The 26,965-nt window shown below is 37.7% G+C and overlaps 3 protein-coding genes across 3 annotated transcripts in view; 2 read left to right on the top strand and 1 right to left on the bottom strand.

Moving 5' to 3' along the window:
- LOC133847288 (uncharacterized) overlaps positions 1 to 26,965 on the bottom strand; it is a 77,114-nt gene that overhangs the window by 40,764 nt on the left and 9,385 nt on the right. The window contains 1 exon segment of the mRNA XM_062282233.1: positions 3,456 to 3,544. The gene's annotated coding sequence lies outside the window, so the exon portion shown is untranslated.
- LOC133843874 (uncharacterized) lies at positions 22,634 to 24,464 on the top strand. Its single transcript, XM_062277635.1, has 3 exons — positions 22,634 to 23,082; positions 23,152 to 23,320; positions 23,377 to 24,464. Exons 1-3 carry the CDS (start codon positions 22,709 to 22,711, stop codon positions 24,106 to 24,108), a joined length of 1,275 nt encoding a protein of 424 aa, XP_062133619.1. The 5' UTR covers positions 22,634 to 22,708; the 3' UTR covers positions 24,109 to 24,464.
- On the top strand, positions 24,583 to 26,849 carry LOC133843884 (uncharacterized). The gene is given in 4 exon segments (XM_062277646.1): positions 24,583 to 25,110; positions 25,112 to 25,152; positions 25,759 to 26,233; positions 26,289 to 26,849. Coding segments are annotated over 4 exon segments (1,254 nt in total). The 5' UTR covers positions 24,583 to 24,786; the 3' UTR covers positions 26,703 to 26,849.

Genomic DNA, 26,965 nt, shown 5'->3' with positions numbered 1-26,965 from the left:
ATTTTTTGTCTTTAGTTTCGATTTAAAGACCTTTGGTTTATCTATGTAATTTAAATAATCAAAGCTATTCCATACTCAGCGCTTTATAAGACTTGCACAAAAGCAATCGATTATCAAAAGCATTTGCACGGCTTTTCGGCCGTATTAATACATAATTAAAGCAAATTTAATTAAGCGCTAGTTGCAGGCGAGAGACACTCAAATTTCAATTTGTGCTTGTGTCTTTTGTCTAATTGGATTTGCACCTTAAATGGGTTAATGATGCCAGGCTGTCAGGCAAATTCTCAAATCTTCTTCGATTGTCTGCAGCTTAAAATCGTATTAATTAACACTTATTTGGTTTGCTGAGCAAAGCGATTTCCAATCATCATCGTCATCATCACCGCCATCACAATGGCACAGTCAGAGGCGCAGTCAAAGTGTACGTGGCGTATACGCCCCGTTGCCTCTTATTGAGCGTCGTCGTTTGTGAGCGTAATCATTTGGTAAATTTGTGCGTCTGTCTTTGCTGCTGGATTATAAGTGGTATGAGTATGCTTAAATTTGCTTTTAATTAGTGCTCCACAGCGAGGAGAGCCATGTGAAGTGGTAACAGCAGCAGAAGCAGCAGCAACTGCCTGCCCGCTGTGCACAAAACATAGCAAAGCCGAGCAGCAGTAGCAGCAGCATGTTGCTACAGCCGTTCCCTTTGGCCGAGCGAGAACAATGCGTCAAAGTGTTGTATGCAAATAAGTACCAGAGGAGAGCAAAGCAGAGCAGTCGCAGTCGCAGTCGCAGTCGTAGTGCCTTCGTCTCGTCTTAAGCCGCAGAAACTCACACCACCCGCCACTTGCACCGAATGTTGCAAAATGGCGCGCGCACTCAACGGACATGTTTGATTGCAAGTGCATGTTGTGCATGCATCGTGCAACGTATCGTGGCAAGTGACCGGCCAAAAGCCGCAACTGCAACTGGTGAGTGGGAAGGAGCACAGCACAGCACAGCAACTGAAGCGCAGAGTTGATGTTGAAGTAGTTGCTCCGCATCCGAGAGAGGCAAAGTCTGTCAGAACATGTGCTGCATATTAAATGCGAATATGTATTCACAAATGAGCAAAAGGGAAGGAAGGCAGCGCCAAGCGGCAATGGCAAACGGCAAATGCAACTCAAGTGCAGCAGCCCAAAGTGTGGTCAGAATGCGCAAATGTTGCGGATTTGTTTAATGTTTGCCACCGTCTCTCCCTCTCTTTCTCGAATAAAACGAAATTTGCCAGTTACTTAGAAGGAATCCTTTGTCAGAGACGTACTCTTACTCCTCAACATGATTGATTACATCTAATTGTTAAATCTGGTTATAAGCCGTAACAGAGAATTTAATAGAAATTTCAACGCAGAGGCAAGTAAAGCACATAGTTTTGGCATTTGAGGAAAGGCTTTTAATAGTTACTAATTTACTTAGTTAGGATACATTTCTACAGTATAGTCTACAGATACTTCAATCATAATTTGATATAGATATTCGTTTTTATAATGGTTTGTGATTCAAAAGTATTTAATTTTTACTTATTTGAGTGTTTAAGATACAAATCTATAGATACTAATTCATGTTGTGTTATCAAAATACTTTTTTTTTTCAACATTTCATTTTTGTACTTTATGTTTAACTTAGATGTAATCAATTAAGATTTCGATGCCTTCTTTTAGAAGACACATAAACTTATTATTTTTATATATATTCTACATTCACTTCTCATTGATTTAATTAAGATTTCAAAAATTCTACATATAGGTCGGTACCTTAAAAGTTGCAAGTTTAAAGCTATTCAAGTCATATTTTGTATTTAACATTCTTATAAAAGCCAATCCAACATATAATTTATGAACATCGAAGAATATTAATAATTACCTATTTAAGTTACAAAATTTATAGGTATTCATTTCATTTTGAGTTATCAATATTCTTTTAAAATTACACTTCTACCTATCATGATTGAGCTTCACATTGAATTCACTTTTATACCATGAAATTCGTAATATTAATTTTCCATTTCAGATATTTCATTTGACGTCCATCTTCGCATTGCATTCAACGCTTTTCATTTGCAATGACATTCAAAGGCAAGTCAACATTTTTTAAAAAAAGTGTAATTAAACTGTAATTTTACACCGACCTCGACTGCGTTGACATTCAGTGAAATGAAGTCCCCAAAGGAAGCCCGGGGAGTTAACATTGACGCCAACGACGACGACCTTAACCGAGGCAAAGTCACAAGTTCAGAACGGAGAACTCAACAGAAGTTTTGTCAGTTTGCCAAGAATATAATAGCTGAGCATAAAAACTAACATTTTAAAGTAGTTTCCAAACAATTTTAAACAATAATTAAGAAGTGTTTTGGGACACGATTTTCATACCGAATCTTGATCGAAACTAATAAAAACTGTGGCTGTTATCTCAGCGTATTCGACATGAAGATACTCTATGAAACAAGGTGAATAAATGTGACAACCTTAAGGGGAAATTCAATGTACCATCGAGAGTAGAGTATAGCAGGAAGCTTGAGAATGCCCGGAGACCAAAGCTATGCGCTTGTATTTTCATTAAAATCAAAAGTATAATTAAATTCTTGGAGCACAACAAAGCTGACCAAGCATACGTATAGTATATATGTTATACACATGCCCTGGGTCATGGCCCTAACTCCCCAACTCCGCAACCTCCGACCCCGCCAAGTCGCAGTCGCCGCACACATGCTGGGAATTTGTTTGTTATGACAGCACAAAAACTGTAAATGGGATACTTTTTTCTTTCACTCTCTCTCTCTCTCTCTGCGTACTCCACACACATGTCAAGAGTCTCGGGGGACATTTCTGTTGCTGCCGTTGAATGTGGCAGATGGAAGCTCAGTCAGTCTCTGACCATTAGACATGGATGTGGCACATGTTTCTTAAATTACTGCTAAAAGTCATTTGCTTTAGTGCTGTTTACTTTTTAGTTTGCTTGTTGTTCTTTTTAATGAAGTGCACTGATTAATGCACATAAAACGGACACCAAACCCATGCGGAAATTAATCCTTCCTTCCGCTTGTTACTGACTCAGTCACAGTTGAATTGTGACCAAGTTACTGCGAATAATCAATAATTTAAGCAGTTGCACACACACACACACAATCTACACTCTTCTCTCACACACTCATACTGTGGCAGTCAGTCAACAGCACTTGTATAGATTTATGAGGCAAGTCAACAACAGATACGCAGCAGCACAAACTAGCGACAACCAAGCATTTTGTTCAGTCAATAACATTGTTTAAACTTCACTAACGGCATTTTTTATCTGCACACACTTATGTTGCACAATCAAACAATGCACAATGTACATGCATCCGCTATTCAAATACTTATGTGCGAGGACAGAACAAGAAATTGCCAAATATGTTCTTAAATTGCAAATTGGAAAAATCATCTGAATAAACTTACCCGTAAACATTTGCGTATGTATTTAGAATATATATAAAATATAATCACAAAATAGTTCAGGTAAAAATTGGTATTTATTCACATAAAAGCTGAAACGAAAATTAAAAAACATTATTTAAATAATAAATATAATCTTTCGCACATTAGATGGTAGACTCTTTCCGAAAACAGTTATTACTTATTCAACAAATAATCAAAAATCCAAACTCATTTTTGAAAGTGTAATTTGTTGCTTCATAATGAAAAGAAAGAATATCTTCAATACGTAATGCACATAAGAGTATTTAATTATAATATGTAAACCTAATTTGAAAATTGTTCTTAATAGAAAAAAGAAGTAAGATCTTCAATATGAAATGTACATTGGTAAAATACCTTTATCAAGGTAAAATACTAGTTTGTTCTTCAATTATAACAACTAAGAATCCTACAATCGAGTGTACTCGACTGTGACATACCCAGTTATTACTACCCATTTAGAATAAAAGCAAACCAGTGTGGTATTAATTTCATTTTATAAATACCAAATTAATATACATATAATTCAATAAAATGCTTAAAATATACCAAATGCTATATTTGCTATATTTATATTGTACTACATTCAAAATATACCAGATTGTTAGCCAAAAAAACTAAGAAGGCGCTTTTTCCCATAAACAAGTATTTCTTATATAAATTCTGCAATTTTTATCCGATCGTAAAAGTATCAAAATTCATATACTTGTACATATGTATATTAAAGATAAACACAAATTTGGTTGTGTAATTTTGTATTTTAATAATAGAAGGAGTGAAATTTAGTATATAAAATTCATAAATGATTTCAGAATGAATTTTAAGCTCAATTTGTTGTTGACCAATAAAAGGCATTCATATATTTATAACCTTTGCTAATCTTTGAGATGTCTGCTATTTTACATATTTCAAATAGCACTATCAATTTCTCTTTCCCCTCTCGCTCAGCTGACAGCTATTGATAATTGTGTATGTGTTGTGTATGTAAGCTGCTTCTCCAGCTTCTAACTTCGAATATTGCATTGTTTTATTTGTGCTTCAAATGTTAAAAAACAGACACACTTAATATTGTTTGCCATGTGCGGCAAGCCGTTGGCTCCCCGCTTGGTCTGTCACTTCCCTCCCATCTCGGCTGGCTGACACAACTCTATGTTGTTGCACTTTAACGGTCGTTTAAGTGGAACTGATGTCCTGCAGCCAATTGTGTTGTGTCCTTTGTACTTTGCAGCAACTCGACACTGGGCACAGGGCATTGGGCTTATCTGCAGCCTTTACCCTGGCCCAAACCACAGCAGAAGATTTATTCACTCTTGTCCAGCGGATGTTCTACTATTAGAAAGCAAAAATAACCATATACCAGTATCTCTGTAAATACTTCCTAGTTGCTGTGACACAGGACAGGAGATGGCACAACAACAACAACAGGACTAAAAAATCGAGCTGCCAAGCTGAATTTGAATTTGAATATATTGCCACAATAACCACAAATATTTCACTCAAGCTTTTCATTTCAGTTCATTTCACTTCGGCTCCCTTTCGACTGTATTTAGTTTTTCGAATACAAATTTTATACATACGACCGGGCCGTTGTACAATTATGTGGATTGTAAATCTGTACAGAGAAAATAAATCAGCTTTATTACCGGGAGCCGCCATATTTACAGCTGAGCAGAGCATTTCATTTGACTTATTGTTGACATGCTTTTAAATAAATTGAATTTACTGACAGATCCGCAACAGCCAACCTGAACTAGAGACCTCAAGAACTGGCAACTTGGCAAGCTCACACTTGGCAAACATTTGTCGAGGATTTACGAGTGTGGCGCCTCTTGCCCACCTGGCACATTGCCTGCCGCACTGCTACTTGCCACACTCGTAGTAGCATTCGCACTCGCCGCTCACCTGCTCTTATAATGCCAACAAACTGCAAATTGCTACAAAATCACTTAACTGTAAATTTTTATAGCATCTTTTTGCCCTGTTCCAAATGCAAAGGAAAACAAAGCCATTGGCCAAGCACTGAAGAACTTTCTGTTCCAAAGAACAATTTAGCCAACATTTTGTTGAGGTTTCTCGTTAGCTCAACTCTGAATTTAGATGTACATGATTTGGATGACAATCTGGCACATTTTGTACTCTATGGTAGGTATTTTGAATGTGGTACTACATCGATATAGCAAATATAAGTTTGAGTATATTTCAGTATTCCTTAACAAATTTAGTATATTTTAAGAATGATATCGCATAATTTTGATTTTATTATAGTCGGCTGTAGCTTTCTTACTTGTTTTATTTACTTTCAATACAAATTTTAGACCACGTAAATCTATTTCGATTATTTTCTTTCAGAAATTTGTAGTTTTGGAAATGAGAAACCAAGCTGAATATGTTTTTCGGAATCAGATTTGAACAAATTGTACTCATTCCTCGACGCTCTCTCTATTGCTCTAGCGGTAAGCGGAAACAATTGTCAGCTCCATCGTCACTCAGAGCTGCCATTCTGTTGCTGGCTGTTAAGAGGTCCATTGCGTTTTATGATATTGTAAGCATGGCAAAGAGCGTTATTCGACTGAATCTCGTGGCTGTTGCTTTGGCCCTTTTGGTCGCTTGGCCTTTTTGTGGCTTTACGGCTATTTTGCATTAAATTGCAAAATGTAAAGCAAACCAAAACTCTGTTTTGCGGGTTTGGATACCATCTCCATTGTGCATTGTTACGCTGGCATTTTAATTGAAGTTTTTATACACACCCGCACACACACACATAAAAGTACTTATATGGTACATAGAGTACCGTGTGTGCAAAGGATACGCGTGTGTGGCAAATTAAAGTGTTAAATGGCCATTGCTGGTTTGTTTGTTTGTTTGCGTTTTTTGTTGCCATTTTTGTGCGTCTGTTTGTTTGTTATTGCGTGCTCTGCATATCAAATGAATGAGACGACCCCATCAAAGGGTCGCTTAATGTGAATGTACATCATTACATCTGGAATATGACACCTGAGATTCCACGAAATGAGCTGAGCACACAAAAAGGCCAACATAAGGATTTACGCGATATTCTGTGGCTTTAATACATGCTGCCAACAAAGCCACACATACATACAAACAGACGCTCGTATTTGCGGTCAGTTTGAGACTGATTGCCATGGAGAGTTGTGGTCATGGGATACTAACAAGCTAGAATACATTTCACTTAATCCTCCTTCAATCAACATCATATGCTGGCAAGCACTTGGAATTACTAGTGAAATGATAATGAAAGAATATTTCCAATTATGCTGTGTTTAGTTTTGCGAGGCAAAACGATTCAAGCGACTGTGAAATTATTTAATATACATGTCAACCAATATTCAATCAATCAATCACTCACAATGAGAAGGGAAATAATAATTTGTATATGAACCATTTAAATCCTTCAGTAGGTTAGTTAACTCGCTCCTTATGAATGCACATGGGTCGATCAATATTCAAAAAAAGATAACCAGCTTTGAACCGTTTAGTAGATTATTAAAAACTATTTTCTAAAATCCATATCTATGCACACAACAATCAGTATTCAATCAATTAAGGAGTAGAAAAAAATACATAAATTATTAATACTAATTTATGAAACTTTAATCTTTTTATAGTATGAATGTGTATCGATCAGCATTCAATCACTGAATCAAGTCATCAAAGTGTAGAAATAGAAATTACCAGTCCAGTAATATATTTATAAAATTTCAGTCATGTATGTCAATCAATATTCAATCAAATCAATCGATTGAAAAAGATATCTTTGAAGATCCTCTTCCATTTACACATCAATCCATATTCAACCTTAATTAGTAATATTTGTAAATTGTGTATAGTAGGTTGTGGAATTAAGTATTTTCATAAACATCAATCGATATGCAAGGAATAAAGAAGCATTCATAAGAATTTCTCTACTTAATTGTAAGCTTTTCGCCGTTTACCAAGTTAGACAAATACTACCGTAAACTATATTTAATCAAGCATTTCATAATTTCATTGCACATCGCTTTAATAACATATTTAACAGTTGAATTTCACCTGTCAATCAACCCCAGAGACGTGTTCTAATCATCCCTACCCAACACTCATAAGCTGCATTTAAGTCCTGAAGCTTACTACACTTCCAAGGTGCCTGAATTGCCAAGTTCATAAATAAACAATTAGGGTCCAATGGCCGAACAACATTTGTGTGAGTTCTCAGGCCACTATTAAGGACTATTTCACCTCCGTCCCTAAACATTTACTAATCGTCTAAAACTTGCAAGTTCTTTTGGCAAATATCTACTTCTATATATTTTTTTTTTGACTCTACTAAGCTTTTTATTATGCTTCTCACAGTCGACAACCTGCTGCTCCTTTGGCCGCCTACATAATAAGCGTTTAATAAGCGCATAAAACCGAGAAGCGTTTGTCTGTTCTGTTTTTTGGGACTCGCATCGTTTGCCCTTTGCCCTGCACGTTTACATATCAAATTTGCCAATGTACAAAACAGTTTCCGCTTCCGGCCATTTAGTCTGTCTGTCTCACTCTCTCCCTCTCTCTCGCTCGCTTGCTCACTGGCAATCCAAATTCAAAACATTTGCAACTTTTGTTTGGGTCCAAAAACTTACGCATTATTGTTGCCGACTGCCAACTTGGCCTTAACCCTTGTGTGTCTGTCTCTTTGTCTCTTGGAGTGTGTGTCATGTTTGCCAAGCCCCGCGGGCGCGTTTGTCTGCAAAGTTTGGCTTGCAAATATCATTGCCTACCTTGCGGCGCAGTGGCAGCTTAATCAAATATGCATGCAACGAGGTTGCAGAGAGCGAGGAGTTTTCTTTTTCTTTTGGCACACAGCTGCTTCACTAATAAGTGTCATAGGTTTTGCTTATCCGCCAGCACAGGTTGCCACCGACTTGGCCCCTGGCAACAACAACAACAACAGCAACAACAACAAGAACCACTTGAAATGTCAGTTAATAAATTGCAAAACGTTTTTCTGGGAATCGACAAACCAACATTTCCACAGCAACAACAACTAGAACTCAACAGCAAGCAACTGCACTTAATGTCAGTGACACACAGGAGGAGACAGAGACAGAGAGAGAGAGAGAGAGTGCGAGAGAGAAAGCAGTTAACCCCATTTGGGGGGGAAAATGGGAGTTAAAGGTCTGCCCACGGCAGACAATGAAGTTGCCGCTGTTGACATGAAGCGTGACGAGAACAAGGACTCCGACCCTGCAACTCGATCCCGCACCGCGACGCGACAGACATTTACAAATAAACAGCGCTAAATTATAGGTGCCTTGTGGGCGAATTCACCTCACCGCTGCCACCATCCACATCTCCATCTGCAGTCGTGATAAAGAGGAAAGAGTGAAGGAAGAAGGAAGAGTGTCCCAGGTGCGGTGGTGACTGCTTCTCCAACCACTTGTAAATAATATGGCAGGCTACACCTGCAGACGACGTCGTCGCCATCGTATAACTTTTAACTACAACAGCAATAATAACAACAACAACTGCAATTCGTATACCAATTACAGCTGCGAATAACTTTTATCACATCGAAACTTGGATGATCTATCAATGCAAACGACAATTTATTTAGAGCAATTTAAAATGAAATATTACAACTTAAATTTCAAAAATCTTAAATTGTTGTCGATCATTTGAAACATTTATTTGCAACACTTTAAGCAACACTAAGATTAAAATTTGCATACAAAATGAATATATCAATAATGAACAATTAACACATTTGAATAATATATTTTAGAAAACGCATAAAATACTTTTAAAACATGTTTCAAGTCTATTCGTTTAACAACACTGTCTGTCAAATTGCTTTATTTTTAAAATATTATAAAAAAAAATAAAAAAAAGAAATTTAATAAATTGATAAATGGAAATCAGAAATTTAAGTGAATCACCCAATTGTAGAAACGCAATAATATTATAAAAAATAAATCAAATTCATTCGTCTGTCTGGCAGATAAAGTTAGGAATTAATATAATACAAATAATTATAATACGTTATATGTTTCAAATTTAAATGAATCACCCACCTAATACTTGGAATAAATAAAATATATAATAAGAAATGTATTTTGTATTCATTTGGAAACACTATCTGTAAGTTGTCAGCACTATAGCTTGATATAAAAAAGATTTTGAATATAACAAATCAATAAGTAATCAATTAACCTTAATTGAATGTAAAATAGAACAAATGAAAACTATGTTATAGTAATTTAAATTGCATAAATAGTAAATATGGTAATATAGCGTTGTCACCTAGACTACCATATTTACTTGAAGTTTTTTTACCGTGAAGTTCAACTGTCAAACTGTCATTCAAAAACATAACGCAATAAGTGAATCCCAAGGCTCCATCTGACTGAAATCCTAGAGCTATTATCATCTGGGGCGTTGCAAAGCTCATGACCAAGTGAAAAGTTAACCTTCCCCGAGGAGCGTAACGGAGTTCTGAGCACGTTACAAAACACAAAGTTCAAGTTGACGCTGAATTGCACTTTGGCAAGAAACGCGGACAAAGTTATTCAGGTGATGCTGCCAGCTTCGAACTCTGAGCTCGCATTTTCTAGCTCCCAGCTACAGTTGCATCTTGCAACAACTATTAGGCTGACATTGTTGTTATTTTTATTGATGATGATGCAACACAACACATAGATACTTTAGTACAAGTAACTGTAATTACAATACTCGAATACATTGCAAACGCATTGCGATCAGCGAGAAAGTTTTTCAATTAAATTTATGCTGTGGCAATCAAAGCTTTGAATGGTGAAAATGCCTCGCAGATGTGTTGACAATTAATTGCATTGCATTGCATTGCATTCATTTCACTCACCGGATAATGAGTGGGCGTGGCAGAAAGGTAACTGAAACGTGTTAAAACTTCGTTTCGAAAGTTTTGCCTCGCCTGTCACGTTGTTGCCCAACGCGAAAAACTTTCCACAAAAACTTGTTGTTCTTCTTGTCGACTGTGTTTCTCTTTTTTCTATGCTTAGCTGCGAAATTATCTCTTTGTATTTGGTTTCTTTTGCTTATTTTCCTACTCTTTTTAGGATGCGACCGCATAACCTTAGAGCAGGTCAGTTCTTCCCTCTGGCTCTGAATACCGAGTGCTATAAATTTAAACTTTACCGACAAGGCGTTATTTCTATTTCCTTTTTTGTTGTGTTTACCAAGCAAAGGAAATAAGAGTCCCCCATTGGGTTTTAGTGCGAAACAATGAACTTGAAGTTGGAATCTGGTTAAATTATATTAATAGAGTTTTAAGGACACAAAATTCGGTGTGGAAATTTAAATAATTAAAGGAAATTCACATTTTAAAGAAAAGCGAAGCTAATCTGAACTTTTTATTAACAATTCGATAGGTTTCTATTATTATCTTAAATCAAACATTACTTTGCAGCTGGATAGAGAGTTTAAGCTTTTCTTAAACACTTTAGAGAAAAGTACAACTAATTTGAACTTCACTTACAATAGATTTATTTTATTCAATTAATTTGAATATTATTTAGCAGCGGGATAAAGAATATAATATTTTGAGATATAAGTAACTGACATTTTAATTTATATTAAGTGGATATTTGACACTTAAAAGAAAAATGCATCAAACCCTAAATAGATTTAATTATTTACTTAACTTCGAAGATATTTAGAACCTAGAAGATGAGTTTAACCCTTACTTAAATTATTTAACAGTTCACATCTTCATCTTTTTCTCTTACTTCAATTGCAAATTTCTTATGTTACATTAAAAGAACACCTCTTTACTTATCATTTAAATTGTTCTGTAATATTGTTTAGACAGTACAGAAAGAATTTAAACCTACGCGATATAATTAAATTGCTCATTTTCTCTTCTATCAATTGCAATTTTCAAACAATAAGGAAAATCACATATAGTCTTGAACTTGCCATTGAGAAGAGATAGAATAGAAGCATTTGCATAAAGAATAGACTTTATTTTATATGTAAATATGTTCAATTTTATTTTAAATCATTTACAAATTTCTCACAGAAAAAAGAATAAAATCTCTTTATCTAGATTAGATTTATACCATTAACTTAACTGTATGCTAAATTTAAATTCTTGTTAAGCAATTTAACAGCTGATTTCAATTGCAAATTTCTATAGCGTCGTTAACTGCTGATCTCTGTCCATAAAACAATAAAGAAACACATAAATCGCTAATTAAATGCCTTGCAAACCACATAAAAAGAGTCAGAGTAATCACTTGTATTTGACTTCAATCACTTTAGCGACTTGATGGCAATTCACTTGGACATTTGTCTTGGCCAGGCCAGGCCAGGCTAGCAAGCAATCAAGGTTAGGAACTGAACTCAACTGAACTGAGAACTGAACTTGCAGCTGCAACTGAGCTTGTCCTTCAGACAGTGTGACGTTGCTTCCTTCGATGTCACCATGATGCCAGTGGCAGTTGGAATCGCATGCGTCTGGCTTGAAATCCCTGATTTAATGGCGTGGAAAATTAGAAAACGTTTGCATTCCGTTCGTTCATGGCCAGGCCAAGAGGGTGTAATCGTCTGGCAGCTGTCAAACCAACTGGCCTCGATTCTGTTTTGGTTTGTTCGCGTCGCGTTTGGAATTGTTTGGCATTGGGACAACTGCAGCAAATGGCTGCCAAATTGCCAAAGTGCCAAGAAGATGCTGCTCAGGTGCTCGAAAATTGCATCTAATGACTTCATAAATTAAAGCCAACGCAGATACTAAGTGTGTGTGTGTGTCTGTGTGTGTGTGTGTTGAAGGCGTATCTTGTCTCAACTTTATTCAAATAAAGTTGTCGGCTTTTGTCGGCCGCTTTCCGTGTGCATTTTTAATGAAGTTTGGCTTCGGCGTTGCGGTTCTTTTTTTGTTCCAAGACGCCCACGCAGCCACGCCCACATCTTTAGCGGTCGGCAATTTACCAAAAGGCTCAACTTTCCCAGTTTGCTCTCCACTTTACTATACACTAGAAGCAACTGCGCCTGCAACTGCGTCTCTTACTAATAAATGTGTCTGCCAGGCAAAGGCAACTCAACAAAGTGCTTTTAATTAGTTGTGTTAGCTTTCTGCAAAAAGTGTGTGTGTGTGTGTGCATAATAAAAAAAACGAAAACACGAACGAGATAAAAAGAAGTGTAAACTCTTTTCATTCAGCGTTGCCTTGTAACAAGTTGGGTGTTAATTCCTATTGAAACTTTTTTGTCGGTTATCCTTGTAGTTAATAAATGTTCTGCTAATTAAATGAGCTTTCTAAATACGGAATAATGAGATGAAGTTATCTTCTTTCTTGCTGTCACTTGGCATAAAGTGTGATTAATGATTTGCATTTATTATAAATCCATTATTAGTTTTAATTAACACTTTAAATTTAAAATAGTATCAAAATCTATAAATTATGGCTTTTCTAGCTTTTACACTTTTATACAAAATAAGTTGTTCTATTAATCAGCATCAATTTCATGCATCACACAACTAATCTAATCTACTTTAATGGTCAGCTAATTTATCAAAAGTTTGCATATGCAATCTCATGTTGAATTATGCGACGAATAATTCAGTTTTATGGCAATTTGCCAGTTGGCAGCGCAGCAAAAGGTGCAAATATTAATCATAACAAAGTTGCCAAAATCAAATTCGCATAGATTTCGCCAAGGTGGAGGTGGGAAAATTTAAAGCAAGAAGTGCTTTAAGGTGAAAATATGTTACGACGAAGATATAAAAACGGATTAATAGTAAAACAAGTAAGAAAGTCGAGTGTGCTCGACTGTCAGATACTCGCTACCCATTAAAAAAATAGCAAAAATGTTCGGTATTATTCTAAAATTATATCATATGAATATACCGAAAAATACTGAAATATATCAAACTACTGTTTTTTGGTATATTGATATACTATTACGTTTAAAATAATGCAGAAAGATGAAAATATACCAGATCAACAAAGCTGAAGTTGAAGAAGTTAACGAAATAAATGTATTAAACTAAAAAAAAAAAAAAAAAAACAAATTAGTAGCAAACGCAACATATAAAACTAATACTATAGAATGTAATTGAAATAATTCACAGAACAATATGAATTTTAATCATCGCGTATTAATTAAATATCGCGGTATCGATTTTACCAAAGAATAAAAAAGTGGGAGATAAGTGCTTTAATTTGTTAAGAAGATATGTGTATAATAAACTTATTACTGACAATTTCAATAACATATTTTAAAAACAAATCACATCGATAAAATATTAAAAACCTAAGATGCAATTGGAAACACAACAAAGATGCGAGGTACAAAATCAATTTCGCAAAGAAGAGGAGTTTAAGAAAAAAATGTGATAGATAATAAAGTCTCAATAAAGTTACTTTAGCAATAAACATATATTTATAGTGGCACAAAATTAATTTAAATGAAGTAGAAAATCATTTAGTTTTAAGTATTTGTAAGCATATTTGAGAGAATGCGATTTACCAGAAACATTTCAAAGTCAACAGAGAAAAGGCGCTGAAATTCTTGAAATTAAATGTAAATCGTTTAGTTTCGCTCGAGCAATGTAATGAATATTCACATAAATTGCTGAGAGAATTCTATTCCACTAAGATCATCCCCCTTCCCCTCCCCACCTTGCCACACATTCGGGAGTGGGAGTGGAGTAGTGAGTGACTTTGTGCGTGCCAAACCGCATGTGTAAAATGTGTCATAAACATTTGTTGTGTGTGCTGCGATGCATGCCAAAAATGGCTCAAAAAGTCTCACACACAGAGCAGGTGCCAAGTGGCAAAGTGTGTGTGTGTGTGTGTGTCACTCTATGTTAGCTAGCAACTGTCAAGGAAAAGTCAAAACCATAAGTCAAACCACAACATACGGCTCAAGGTGGTTGCATCACTACGAAATACGAAATACGAAATACACGTATATAGTACTTTATATGTTCGTGCCTCTGTTTTGGCTGTTTTGGTTTTTGTGGCTAGCAAGCCACAGGAATATGCCATAAAGAGTCGCTGTCGTCGTTGGAGGCATTTCAATCAAGGCAACTTTAAGCTGCCTTCAAGTATAGCAGACATTTTCTCACTCTCTTTTCGTTTTTTTCTTCTCGACGTTAGTTACATTAAGTTAACTGAGGTCTAGGCCGTTTAATTTATGCAAAACAAGAGCACAAAATAACATGGCCTAATGCTTGGCTGCCTTTGATCTTAGGCGAAGACATCATCAGAGTCAGAGTCTGAGTCTGAGGGAGTCCTGGATTAGCTGTCCTGACTAGACGGCAACATAGTGTGTCTTCTCATGATGGAGCTAGGGGAGCAGCTGTTAAAGTCTCGTTTATTTTTTGTCTTTCTGTGACGTTTGCTTTCATTTGATTTGGCGACATTTCTTTTCGTGCAGCGTGCAGGGCTGTAAAAAATGTTGTGGGGCAATCAAAATCAAAGCTTGTATTACCCACGCACGCGCCTCGCCGGAAACGGAAATGGCAACCAGCAGACGGAAGTGTTTCTCTCAGTGTTTGCTCTACGTTTGTTTGTGCTGCTGGCAATTCAATTTAAATGTGAAATCCCCTTCCCTCCCCCCAAAAAGTGAATTTAAAGCCATTTTGTAGCGTAATGTCCTAACTAGATTTCGAAGCAATCTCTTGAACCTCTGGTTAATTATAACTCCACCCATCTTCTCCCCTTCTTACGCACGCCCACAAGCTCACACCTAATTAGTGAGGCATGTGTGAAGGGATGTCAACGTTGTGCGTCGCTTATCGCCAGTGCCAAAATCTACATCAGAGATATTTGCAAAATTTACGGCATTCATTCAAGAGTCTAAAACAAACGAGGATTTAAACCAGAGTTATATGCTGCAGTGGCTCTGACTGAAGAGGGTTTAATACTGAAGCGTTAAAGAGTTTATAATATGAGGTTAAGAAATCCCCGTTTAAATCATCGCCACTCAGTCACTGTCTTTGCACCCCTTTGGCTCTATTCATTTGACCATGTTTACCAAATTAATGCCTCTAGGAAATCAACGGTAATGTGAGCTTTTTAATGAAGCGCACACCCCCTTCCCCGCCCAAGTGACCTCTTACCCCCCTGACATCAACATTGTCCTCTGTAGAAAATACACACTCCCCCAATTGAGGGCAAACAATGCGCTGATTTATGACACCTTGAAATGCAAAAGGCAAATCGCATGTTAATTACGCTTTCGCTCAGCTCACACACGCAACATGAGGCGCAACGTGTATCGCCGATGGCAATGCAACAGAATGTTGCATCTACTGGCCCAGCTGCCCTGCCTGCCTGCCTGCCTGCCATATTGGCTTCCACATTAATATTGGCTTGTCAAAACAGTTAGCCATAAGAAACTAGAAACCATTTTGCAACAAACTCTTGTTCTCTTTCCTTCACACACACACATACGCACTCCCATTGTTCTTCTTCACTTTGCTGCTTGCCACACTAACCACATGCAATAGACTCTGTGAAGCGAGCTGCAGGACAGCAAGCTGAAATGCAATACCAACAGGCAATCAACTGGTGTTTCAGTTTCCATTAAACAAGAGCCCAACACATGCCTCTCCCTCTCTCTCTTTCGTTCTCCCTCTCTAGCTATGCACACCTGACAACGTCTCGAGTTTTAGTGTTAACCAAAACCATGAGCACCATGAACACCAACCCAACACACCCCCAAATTGGATTTGCCGCCAAGCGCAACAAAAAATATCCCAAAACAAATGGAAACTAGCTGAGAGCGTGAGAGAGAGAGAGCAAGGACTTACGCTCATTGGAATGCCAATTGGAATGGCGGGGAAATTTAGCGAATGTAAACACCCCTTAAGCTGTGACGTCATTTGGTACTTTTTCAACTTCCCCTGAAGGGACTTTGATATGGTGCATACCTTGGCTTAATTGCCGCCTGACATTTATTGCCGTCCAGCGTGTCATTCGTAGCAGCTGCCTGGAGAGGGGAGAGGGGAGACAGGAGAGAGGAGAGGGGAGACAGGAGACAGGATAGCACAGACAGCTCATGTCCGCGCATATATCACGGCTCATCTAGCAGCACGGCGGGAGAGTTAGTGGACCAGCGATGGATAGTATTGATATGGACTACCAGACGAATCTGTTTCGATAACTCGCGTGTCACTGCCAGCAAACGAATTGAGATTGAAATGCTCCATGGTCATGTGAAGCAAGTCAGTCACTAAAGTGGGAAATTGTTAACCATGCGACATAAAATAAAATACTTGTCAAAGCAGAGTATATTTCAAAAAGAAAAACAAAGTAAAGTACATAAAGTAGTAAATATTGAGTTTCAGTTGAGTGGAAATGCTCAAATTTAACTCTGTACTAATTAATTGCATAAAAATTAAACTTAAATGTGACGATGCAAATATATTTATACAGAGAAACTGCTTTAAATTAAAATTTGAATTCCCTGCAAACAATGTATTAATTATTCAATAAATTGTCCTTTCTATAATTTGAAATTTAATCATGGAAAATGTGCAAATGATGTAAGGTCAGACACTAAAAGAAATAATTGATGCATAGAGAGACAAAATAATATTTAAATATTTTCTTTCTAATGTCTAAAGAAAAGAAAGAAACAAAAATAATAAAACAAAATATAAATACGTATATATGATAGAGACAATTTGTTTAATGGTAAATGTAATATGTTTAACACGTTCATATAATATTTAATATAATAAATTATTATATAATATTAAATATTAGCAAACTACAATTTTATGATTTTATAATTCATAAGAAGTCGACAACAGTCGAAAGTATATATATTAAATAATTTGTAATTGATTTTAAAACACCATTTAAAATATGGCTGCCAATTTGTTGGAATAAAAAAGTAAGCCCTTAAATCGAAATACACATCGCTCGTGTTTTTTTTATTAATTCAATAAAGAGAACATTGAAAATGTAAGACAATGCTATAATTTTGGTGTCCGATGTCCGATGTTGTCAGTTGGTCACTTTGAGAGCTGTCAGCAATTAGTTGTTATAAAAGTAGGAGTTACAAAAATGTTTATAATGCCAGCATTTATGGTTCAAAAGGCTTATTATATCGAGTGGCTGCGAGTTCAACACAAATGACAACAACATGCAACATGCAACATGCAGCAAGGATCAAGCATTTGCAATGCAAATATGTACATATTTATGAAAATTAAATATATATCCGTTGGCATTGCAAATAAGCTGCGATTCAATTGCCACACACACATACTCTTATGTTAGCTATATAAATGAGTAAAACTTGTTGTTGTGGGTAACGTTGAGTTAAGCCAGCGAATAGCGGACAGTGGACAGAGTAGAGAGGAGAGAGGAGAGAGAAGCATGGCAACGTAATGCGTTGGTTGGGATTAAAGGCAAACACGCGACCAGCCAAAACATATGCCAATAGCAGAGCAATAAGAAAAGCTTAAGAGTGGGAAAGTCCGCGAAGCGAAGTGAGGGGGGAGGGAAAGTGGGAGGGATCAGCGACAGTAGCACGCAAATGGCATGAAAAAAAATAAACTGATAAGCGACAAGCTGAAAAAACAATGGCAACCAACCGAGAGAGAGAGAGAGAGAGAGAGAGAGAGAGAGAGCGGAAGAGCTTGGCGAATTATGCAAGGCCCCAGCGAAAATATGTTGCATGCGACGACAGCGACAAACAAATAAACAACACGAGCAACCAACCCAACAAGCAAGCAAACAGACAAACAAACAAACAATCAGACAGACAGACAGACGGACAGATGGAGAGGCAGAGGGACAGACAAATAAACTGACGCTCTTTTCTGACAAATGAATGCGAGACGACAGCAGTGTGAGAGAGAGAATGTGAGCGAGAGACAGAGACAGATGCATACATATAAACGTGCATATATGCTAAAGCCAAGGGCGGAAGCGAGATCGCGCGACTTTTGGGGCAATGGAAATCAATTATTCATGCGCTTGGCCACGCAGCTCAAAAGTATGCAAGGCATTCGACTTCCTAACGCCGCCCAATGGTATGCAACAGTTTTTGCAAGCGACAACAGAGAACTGAACCCCGCTCTCGCTGCCCCATCGAAGCCTATAAACGCACTCATGGCCCATGATAATGGCATTTGTTTGTGTTTGATTTGCACCAACTGTGATTAAAGGGCAACAGGCAGCAACCGGTAGACAGCAGACGGACAGCAGACAGACAGCAGACGGTTGGCAGCAGTAGGCAAGTTTGGAACCCACGTGCTGCTGCGACGTGCAAATGAAGTTAAATTAAACATCAGACCAAAAGTGAAGAAAGAAAATCCTAAGCGAATGTTTAACAATGGCAAAGTTATGCTCTATGAACAGAACTGATTTTTAGTTGCATTTTATCATCTTCAGTTAATAAACAATTCAATTTGTCTACAATTTGCCCACCTATAACAACGAGTTAAGCTGCTGAATCATTTTATACTTTGATCTGTATTCATTATTTATTAATTTGCATTCAATTTTAGAATAGAATATGTCATTGCTGTCAATAGAAAACTTTTGCCAATCAATTAACAAAATAATCTCCAACAGAGGAATCAAAGAATTAGCACGCAATTTAGAGCTTTCGATTTAATTCCCTCGCTTTGACTATTTTCAGTAGTTTTTATTTATCGCTGAACGAACTGAAAAACATGACAATCGATATCATCGAATAAAGTTATAAAAAACCACATAACAATTAAATTCTAACCTTTGTCGTTCTTATTAGAACAAACTTTCAATATGTCTTCGACTCTGTTTCCATTTCCCTACTTCCTTCGTCTTCCTTAAGTAATTCATCAATCAACACTTTCAGCTGCCCTTAAAGTAATTTCCCCTTCTCTTCGTCTGCTCCATTTTGCACAGACTGCCAAAGTCAACAGCAAAATGAAAATGCCCAGTGTATTGACATGCTCAACTAAGTAGGGAGACTATTGGAGGGTACTAATTAAATTTGGCCACCGGCGACAGCTACTTTGATGCACACAGAGGAGGAGGCACGAAGGATTAGGCAGAGCTGCTTTCTTCTTCAATGGCCAAAAGAGAGAATGCATGCCCAATGCCCAATGCTCGGCATGCTCGGCATGCTTTCAGGCGTAAAGTGTTTGATTATGGTCATTTATTCAGTTCTGTTCTGCTCTGTTCTGTTCTGTCTGCATCCCAATTCGCTTGCTGTTGTTGTTGTGTCTACTTTTGGGCATCCGCAACTCGCACCAAAAGCAAAAGGCAAAAGCAGCACTTCCATTATATTTTGTCCCCGTTATTCGGGGGTGTAGAGTTGTAGAGCTGTAGAGTTGCCATGGATTTTGGCTTCGCATCATGTTTGTGTCTGAGCGTACGATTAAAATCGCATACATCAGCGCTGCTCAAAGGCTAAAGGGGAGCAACCCCCCGTTTGGGGAGGGAATTTCAGACTCATGCGGTTGACAGAGGGGGGAGGTGGGAGGTTTGTAGCGTGGCCAGACAACCGTGGCTTTGGTCACTAATTTGTGTGCAATCGCGCATTCAAACGCTGTTGTTTATTAATGCATTCCGTTTAACGTGTAATGCAAAATTTATGCTGCATATTTTTACGTCGACTAAAAAAGCGTGCAAAAAACTAACGAAAAGTCAGTTGCAGGCATTGCGAGAATCTGGCAAGCATCAAACGAAAACAGAAACACGGCAAAAAAAAAAAAAAAAGAAAACAAGAGTAGGAAAAAGAAAAACTAACACGCAAGTTAATTAAGCCGTCATGAACTGCAAAAGCACGTGACATGCACAATTGCAATATCGCGTATGCATGTGTGTGTGTGTGAGTGGACTGCCGATGGCAACTCAAAGGCAAAGCGCCAAACATCGCAAACATGGCGAACGTGGCGAACTGGCCTTTCATGTCCACGCCCCCTATTTTTTGCTCCCCTGGCGAAAAAAGCAACTGGTGATGCGTATCGCAAGGCATAGCAAAAAATGCAATAAATGAGAGAACGAACTCTCCACTTGCGTCTCTATCTATTTACTATCTTTTTTCCCCCTCAAAGCGACACAAAAATGCATTCCCATTAGCGGAAGAACGAAAGTGCAACTAGCGGATGAAAGAATGATTAACTCGCCATTCTGCTTTGTCACGCTGATGTTTAACAGCTCGCTGTCAACTTCAATTGATTCGTCAATGTGCAAGTCATCTTAAATAAATATCAAAATATTTATCCAAATTTGTGCGCTGCTCGCATGGTTTAATTTGATACCCACATTTTTAAATTTAAATAAAACGGAGTGTACATCAGCACATTAAATCATTCATGATTATCTCTTAGCAAGATTTTTTTACTTTACGTTTTATTTGGTTCAAGCATGAGTCAAATATATTTCCTTATCAGATATTTCCCATTGCTAAGGCATTGCCAATTTATTTCCTAGTTAGGAAATATAAAAAACTACCCTCTTAAATTGTGCCCACTTTTAGCACATTACTCCGAAAGGATCACAAACAAGGGTAAATTAGGATGTCCAGGCTAAGGCAGCGTAATTTCCTTAACAAATAAACCAAGACAAGGAAAAGGTAATTTCCAAAATACAGGGTGTTTGTCCAGCATATCAGCTTGTTCAAAAAGCCTTATTTAGCATTTGATAACTCTGCTTGATGAGACACGTTTTGCCTGGTCAGTGGCTTAGCAAGGTGTGTGACTCAATTTAGTTGGATTGCGAAATCGAAATGTGAAGCAGCTGTTATACAACATATAGACGATTAAATACCCTCTTCAAACTCAAACGTTTTTCTAAATTAACATTTGGTCAACAACGAACATCTGATTAAATACACATAGAGCCACACCCACTACAGTACGCACTTTACCCCGCTTTAATTATCAAGAAACCGAGGGCAATTTCGTATAATCAGAACATAATTTTTTGTTATCGCCGCGTTTGACATTGTGTTTCTGGTTGTGATAAGAAACTTAAGATATTCGCCCATAGACAATACTATTTGTGCTTCAACACGCGCCACACACAACGACAATCTCTCAATCTACACGTCAGTGTTGCGCTCTCTCGCTCTCGTTATAGCAAACATACAATATACTAAGTCAAAATAGCATTGGCGTGTATACAAAATTAATAATAATAAATAAACCCCATGTGCGTATCACCAATATCAACACACTTATAAACTAGTAAATATCACGTAGTTGCTAATCACAACGTTGCGCTCGGTTATGAATGCGACTAGTATATAGAACGAACCACACGAATATTACCAACTGACCCCTTAGACAGGCGGTGCTCCAACAACAGGCAGGCGGTGCTCCAGCCACGAAGACGTCGAGAGCTCATTATTTGATTAAGAGCATGGGAAATACTATACTACAAAAAAACAGCGTCCACTTCTAACTAAAATTTGTTGTAAGCGAGGCAAGGGCATTAAAAGATAATGAGTATGCAAAAATAAAAACAAACAGGCCTCTCTAAACACAGAGCGGCGGAGAGGCTTCGAAATTGGACTGTGATGTCATAAATGCACAGTGGTCTAATACTCATTTAAATTGTGTCAAAAATAATAAAAGTGTTAGAAAAAGTTAGAATCTCAGATTATTTGTGTATATATTTAAATAAAATAGTTTCACTACACGGAAGAATTTCGCTCAAAATTTGTCAGCGGAATGAAATGTGACAGAAGCGATTTCGCAGGCATCCTTGATATATTAGGTATTTTACATTACTATCGTATATATTTAATTCAAATAGTTTTACCACACATTATTTTAAACATTTTTACAATTAACGAATCTATACAAAATTATTAAAATATTGTATATTTAAAAACATGTTTTTTAATCTTTAGTATTTTCACTTAAAAATATATTTTTAATATTATTATTATTATTATTGTTATTATTGGAATATATTACCAACAAATAATAAATTTTATTTCAATTAAAATTGAAAAAGTGTTTTCAAAAATAACATCAACAATGTTAATTGCCTATCGTATTTGCCTCAGTTTATTGCATTATTGCCCCACTATGTCGCGTTTTATTTTCATTGTCTTTACAGTGTCACTGTCACAGAAAAAAAGAGAGAGCCAGCCAAAGAGTCGACGAAATTGCGACAAAACACACAAGTCACCCAAAACAAACTAATGCGAGTATATAATACCGAGTCGCTAGCACTATAATAATCAAATCAGTCGCAATCGCAACAGGGAAGTGATCGTCGCGTGTGGAATTTTCCGACAAACAAAATCGTCGAAATGGTCGTTGTAAAAAATGAACAAAACATCTCAGTGCCTGAGTATTTGAACGAAGGATTCTTCGTGGAAACTCTAGAGGAAGGATTGCGTGAGTCAAAAGTGACGCTCTACGAGATTAACTTCGAGTGGGGCAGCAATCCAGGAGACAATTACTGCTCAGCTATCTACCGAGTGCTTTTGAACTTTGCTCGCTGGGCTGACGGCAAAGAGTCGACCAAAAGGGAGAACCTATCCCTGATTGTGAAGACTATTCCCATTTCCCCGGACACACAATTCCTTGAGGATGTCAGTGTATTCATCAAAGAGAAGCAGACCTATACAGACATTTTGCCACGCTTGGATATTCTCAGCAATGGCAGCAAATTTGGCGCCAAGTGAGTGAATAATGAATGAGCAAAAAGAAAGCAAGAAATGTAAATCTAAAAATAACTATTTGCTTCTAGATATTATCATTCCATAAAGACCCCCGTGCAAACGATTGTGTTCAATGATCTGAAAGTGGATGGCTTTAAGGTCGCCTCCCGCGAAGCAGGTTTGGATTGGGATCATGCCTCCTTGATCCTCCAGCAGCTGGGAAAATTCCATGCCACCTCAATGGTGTTGGCACAAAAAGTAAGTTCAGAAAACTATTTTATTGGCTTAAATCTAACATCAAATTTTACTCTTAGGATTCGGAAATTGTTAAGCAATATACACGCGGCATGCTCAGTGAAGACACCTTGTTGAAGAGCGATACCTTTGAGAACATGTTCAACGGATTCCTCAAGGGTCTCATTAAGGCTTCTGCCACTTGGCCCGGCTATGAGAAGATTACCAAGCACCTGCAACGCTTTTCGGACAACTTTAGAAGCATTTTGGTGAAGGCTGCCAAGCCCAAGCCTGGAGATCGTTATGTGGTTCTCAATCACGGCGATATGTGGACCAACAACTTCATGTACGCCTACGAGAATAAGTCGAAGCCAGAGTCGCCAACAAACGCCATTTTTGTGGACTTCCAATTGTCGTTCTACGGCAGCCCAGCCTGCGATTTGAACTTCTTCTTGAACACCAGCATCAAATTGGATCTAATGAAGAATCGTCGTGAGGAACTCATCAAGGTCTATTATCAGGCATTCAAGGAGGCCTTGGAATACGCACGTTACGAGAAGATTCCCAGCTATGAGGATCTACTTTGGGAACTGCGTAGCCGTGAGATTTACGGAGTCTTTGGATTGTTTGGCTTCTTGCCCATGATTACGATGCCCAAAGAGCTCTCCGCAGACAACAGCATTGAGAACATGAACGATGAGAGTTTCAAGGCAAAGAAAATGGAGGCGATCTTCTCACAAGAGTTCCTCAACGATTACCACAAATGGGCGCTGAAACGTGCCGATGAGTTGGGCGTCTTTAACGATTTCTAAGCCGAAGCTCCGCCAAGTGGCAATGGGTTCATCGACCTTAACGACAAAGTCAGGCGGCTGAACAAGGGAAAAGCAAAACTGTCCAGCTGCCTTGAAATGGAGGCAGAGAGTGCTAATTCCTATGTCGTGCTTTTTATAGACCAGAGTTCAATTAAAATGATCTAACGTAGATGTGTTTGTTCAATCAATATAATATACTTTTTAATTGGTGGGCATATTTTTAGCAACAAATGGAAATCCAAACGATTTTGTCATGGCATTCGATAAGCGCTTTGATATTATATTTACAGTTCTTATATTCTTATCTTCACCTAGTTCAATTTATGTAAGTCAATATACACTTTAATAAATTTATACATCTGCGTATAAATGCAGAATTTATAAAAATACTTTAGCTTCTTTTTTAAGTTTAAAGTATGCTCAGCTAAATTGCAACAACTTTTGTTGCCTTAACATTTTTAGTGTATATTAATATCGATATTTGAGCAGTTCTTCAAAAGACGCCACCGCTAATCCAGCATCGAGCCACCGAATGCATTTCTATTGAGCCAATCAAACCGCAAACAGATGCACCCAAAGATCTTCCATTAGGGTCAATTAAAAATCAACTATAGATCACTTTGATTTCGCATATAAAGCGCACAGTTTCCTCGCCCATCTGATTCACAGTCAAAGATAATGTCGAGTACATCGGAGCCTCTGCCGCTTTATCTTACATCGCAGTTCTTCAGACGCTCCTTAGAGCATGGACTACAACAACAGGACATCAAAGTGCTCGATGTCCAGTTAACGGATCTAACGCGTGGCGGAGAGAACTACTGCAGTAACATCTATCGAGCTCAAATCAAATACCAGACTACGGATCGACAGCTGATCGAATGCTCACTGATTGTCAAGTGCATGCCACCTGAGAAGCAGGCGATTCTGTCTCGTCTTCACATCTACAACAAGGAGACAGTCTTCTACATGCACATCAAGCCAAAGCTGGAGGCACTCATGTGGGGGGGTAAAAGACAGCGAAGAGCCATGGATCTTGGGTGCCAAGTGAGTATTAAGACATGAAAAGATACTTGCTACCCAAAGGAAAAGAAGCCAAGCCAATGTAGTCATGTCCGTCTGTCTGTCTGTCTGACTGTCTGTGCGTCTGTCTGTCTATCTGTCTGTCTGTCCGTCCGTCTGTCTGTCTGTCCATCTATTAGAAGACATATGTATAGATGTCATGGCAGAGACTCTAAAAGTTAGGTTTAAGTTTAATTCAGATATTTGACTTTGGCTTTTTAAAATCGAAAACAAATGTGTTACTTTAAAAGCATGAGGAGATGATAGAATTATTTCATAGTGGGAATAATATTATGCGCAACTTAAATATAACTAATGTTTAAAAATTGGATTGAAACCCAAAAAGTTATTCAAGAAACATTTATATAAAATCATTTGCTTTAGTTAGCAATATGACTGTGGTATTTATTTTAGTACGAATGGTACATTTTGATACCATTTTTAAATACTTTATTTGTGGTGAACCACAATCAATGTGCCACACAATTGTTTTGTGTACTATAAAACAGATTTATTTACGAATAGTCGAGCACCATCGACTTTAACTTTATGTTCCTCTTGCTCTTACGTTTTCCTAATACTTACCATTAGACATTATTACTCAACAACACAACCTGAGCAGACCATGATCTTTGAGGATCTCTGCTGCGATGGCTACCAGTTGAAATGCCGTCAACTTGGCTTGGATGCAGCTCATTCGCTGCTGGTGATGCGCAAGTTGGCTCAATATCATGCTCTCACCATGGTCATGGCAGAGCATGAACCCGAGACAATCATAGATCGTTATCCATTTGGATTGCTGCATATGGATGCCATCAAATCGGAACCCTTCAAGCTGCTCTTTGGCACTCAGCTGCTTAAGCTGGCTGCGTTGATAAACGATTGCGAAGGATTTGGACCAATTACTAGGAAACTCTATCGCTACCATGAGCACTTTACGGAGAGAGTCTTGAAGTCAGTTTATCCACTGCGTGGTGCGTACAATGTTCTCAATCACGGCGATCTTTGGGTGAACAATATATTCTTCAAGTACGATGAACAATACAAGGTGCAAAATGTCCGAATTGTGAGTATTTTTCTTTATAATATTTAATTTCTTCACTTATTCAAATCGCTGTCAGATTGACTTTCAGCTGTGCTTCTACGGCAGCCTGGGCTTCGACATCAACTACTTTCTGAATACGAGTCTAGAACTGGACGTGCTAAGAACTCAACGTCAAGAGCTGATTGATGCTTATTATGATGCTTTGGTGGACTGTTTGAAGCAGTTGCCTTGGAGCAAACCTCTGCCTGAATATGAAGAGATCATGGCTGAGATTCGTGCCAGGGAAGCATATGGATTCTTTGTTGCTTTTGGCTTCTTTCCGCTGATGAGCATGATTGGGGTCGATTCGGAGGATAACTCATTGAAGAACTTTCACGATGAGGAATTCGCTAGACAGAAGGTGCAGCTCATGTTCGAGGGCAATGCACGCACTCTGGAGAGTCTCAAGTTCACGTTGAAGCGTTTAGATGACTTGCAAGTCTTTGATTGAAGGAAACGATTGCATATGATAACGATTATTACTCGTTGTAGTTGTAGAATAACGGTTGCATGCGCGACATTTTCAATTCAAATGTAATAAAAATTGCCACACTTAAATTGCCCCCATTTAATTAAAAGTCGTTTTGCTTATGCCTGTGAAAAAGATGTTGTCATTGTCAATGCTATTGCATGACTTGAGTGTGGTTGTCATCATGTAAGATCTTTATAGAAACAAACATAAAGACTAGCTCTGTTGCTATCTTTACTCACAAG

This window comes from Drosophila sulfurigaster, chromosome 2L, assembly GCF_023558435.1.
Source record: "Drosophila sulfurigaster albostrigata strain 15112-1811.04 chromosome 2L, ASM2355843v2, whole genome shotgun sequence".
NCBI classification, from domain to species: domain Eukaryota; kingdom Metazoa; phylum Arthropoda; class Insecta; order Diptera; family Drosophilidae; genus Drosophila; species Drosophila sulfurigaster.
This window is presented reverse-complemented; position numbering and strand designations above follow the sequence as displayed.

Excerpts from the sequence above, each read along its gene's own strand:
- LOC133843874 (XM_062277635.1), top strand. The coding sequence starts at position 22,709 with ATGGTCGTTGTAAAAAATGAACAAAACATCTCAGTGCCTGAGTATTTG. Across the intron at positions 23,083-23,151 it reads GGCAGCAAATTTGGCGCCAA|ATATTATCATTCCATAAAGA; the intron begins GTGAGTGAATAA and ends ATTTGCTTCTAG. Across the intron at positions 23,321-23,376 it reads CAATGGTGTTGGCACAAAAA|GATTCGGAAATTGTTAAGCA; the intron begins GTAAGTTCAGAA and ends TTTTACTCTTAG.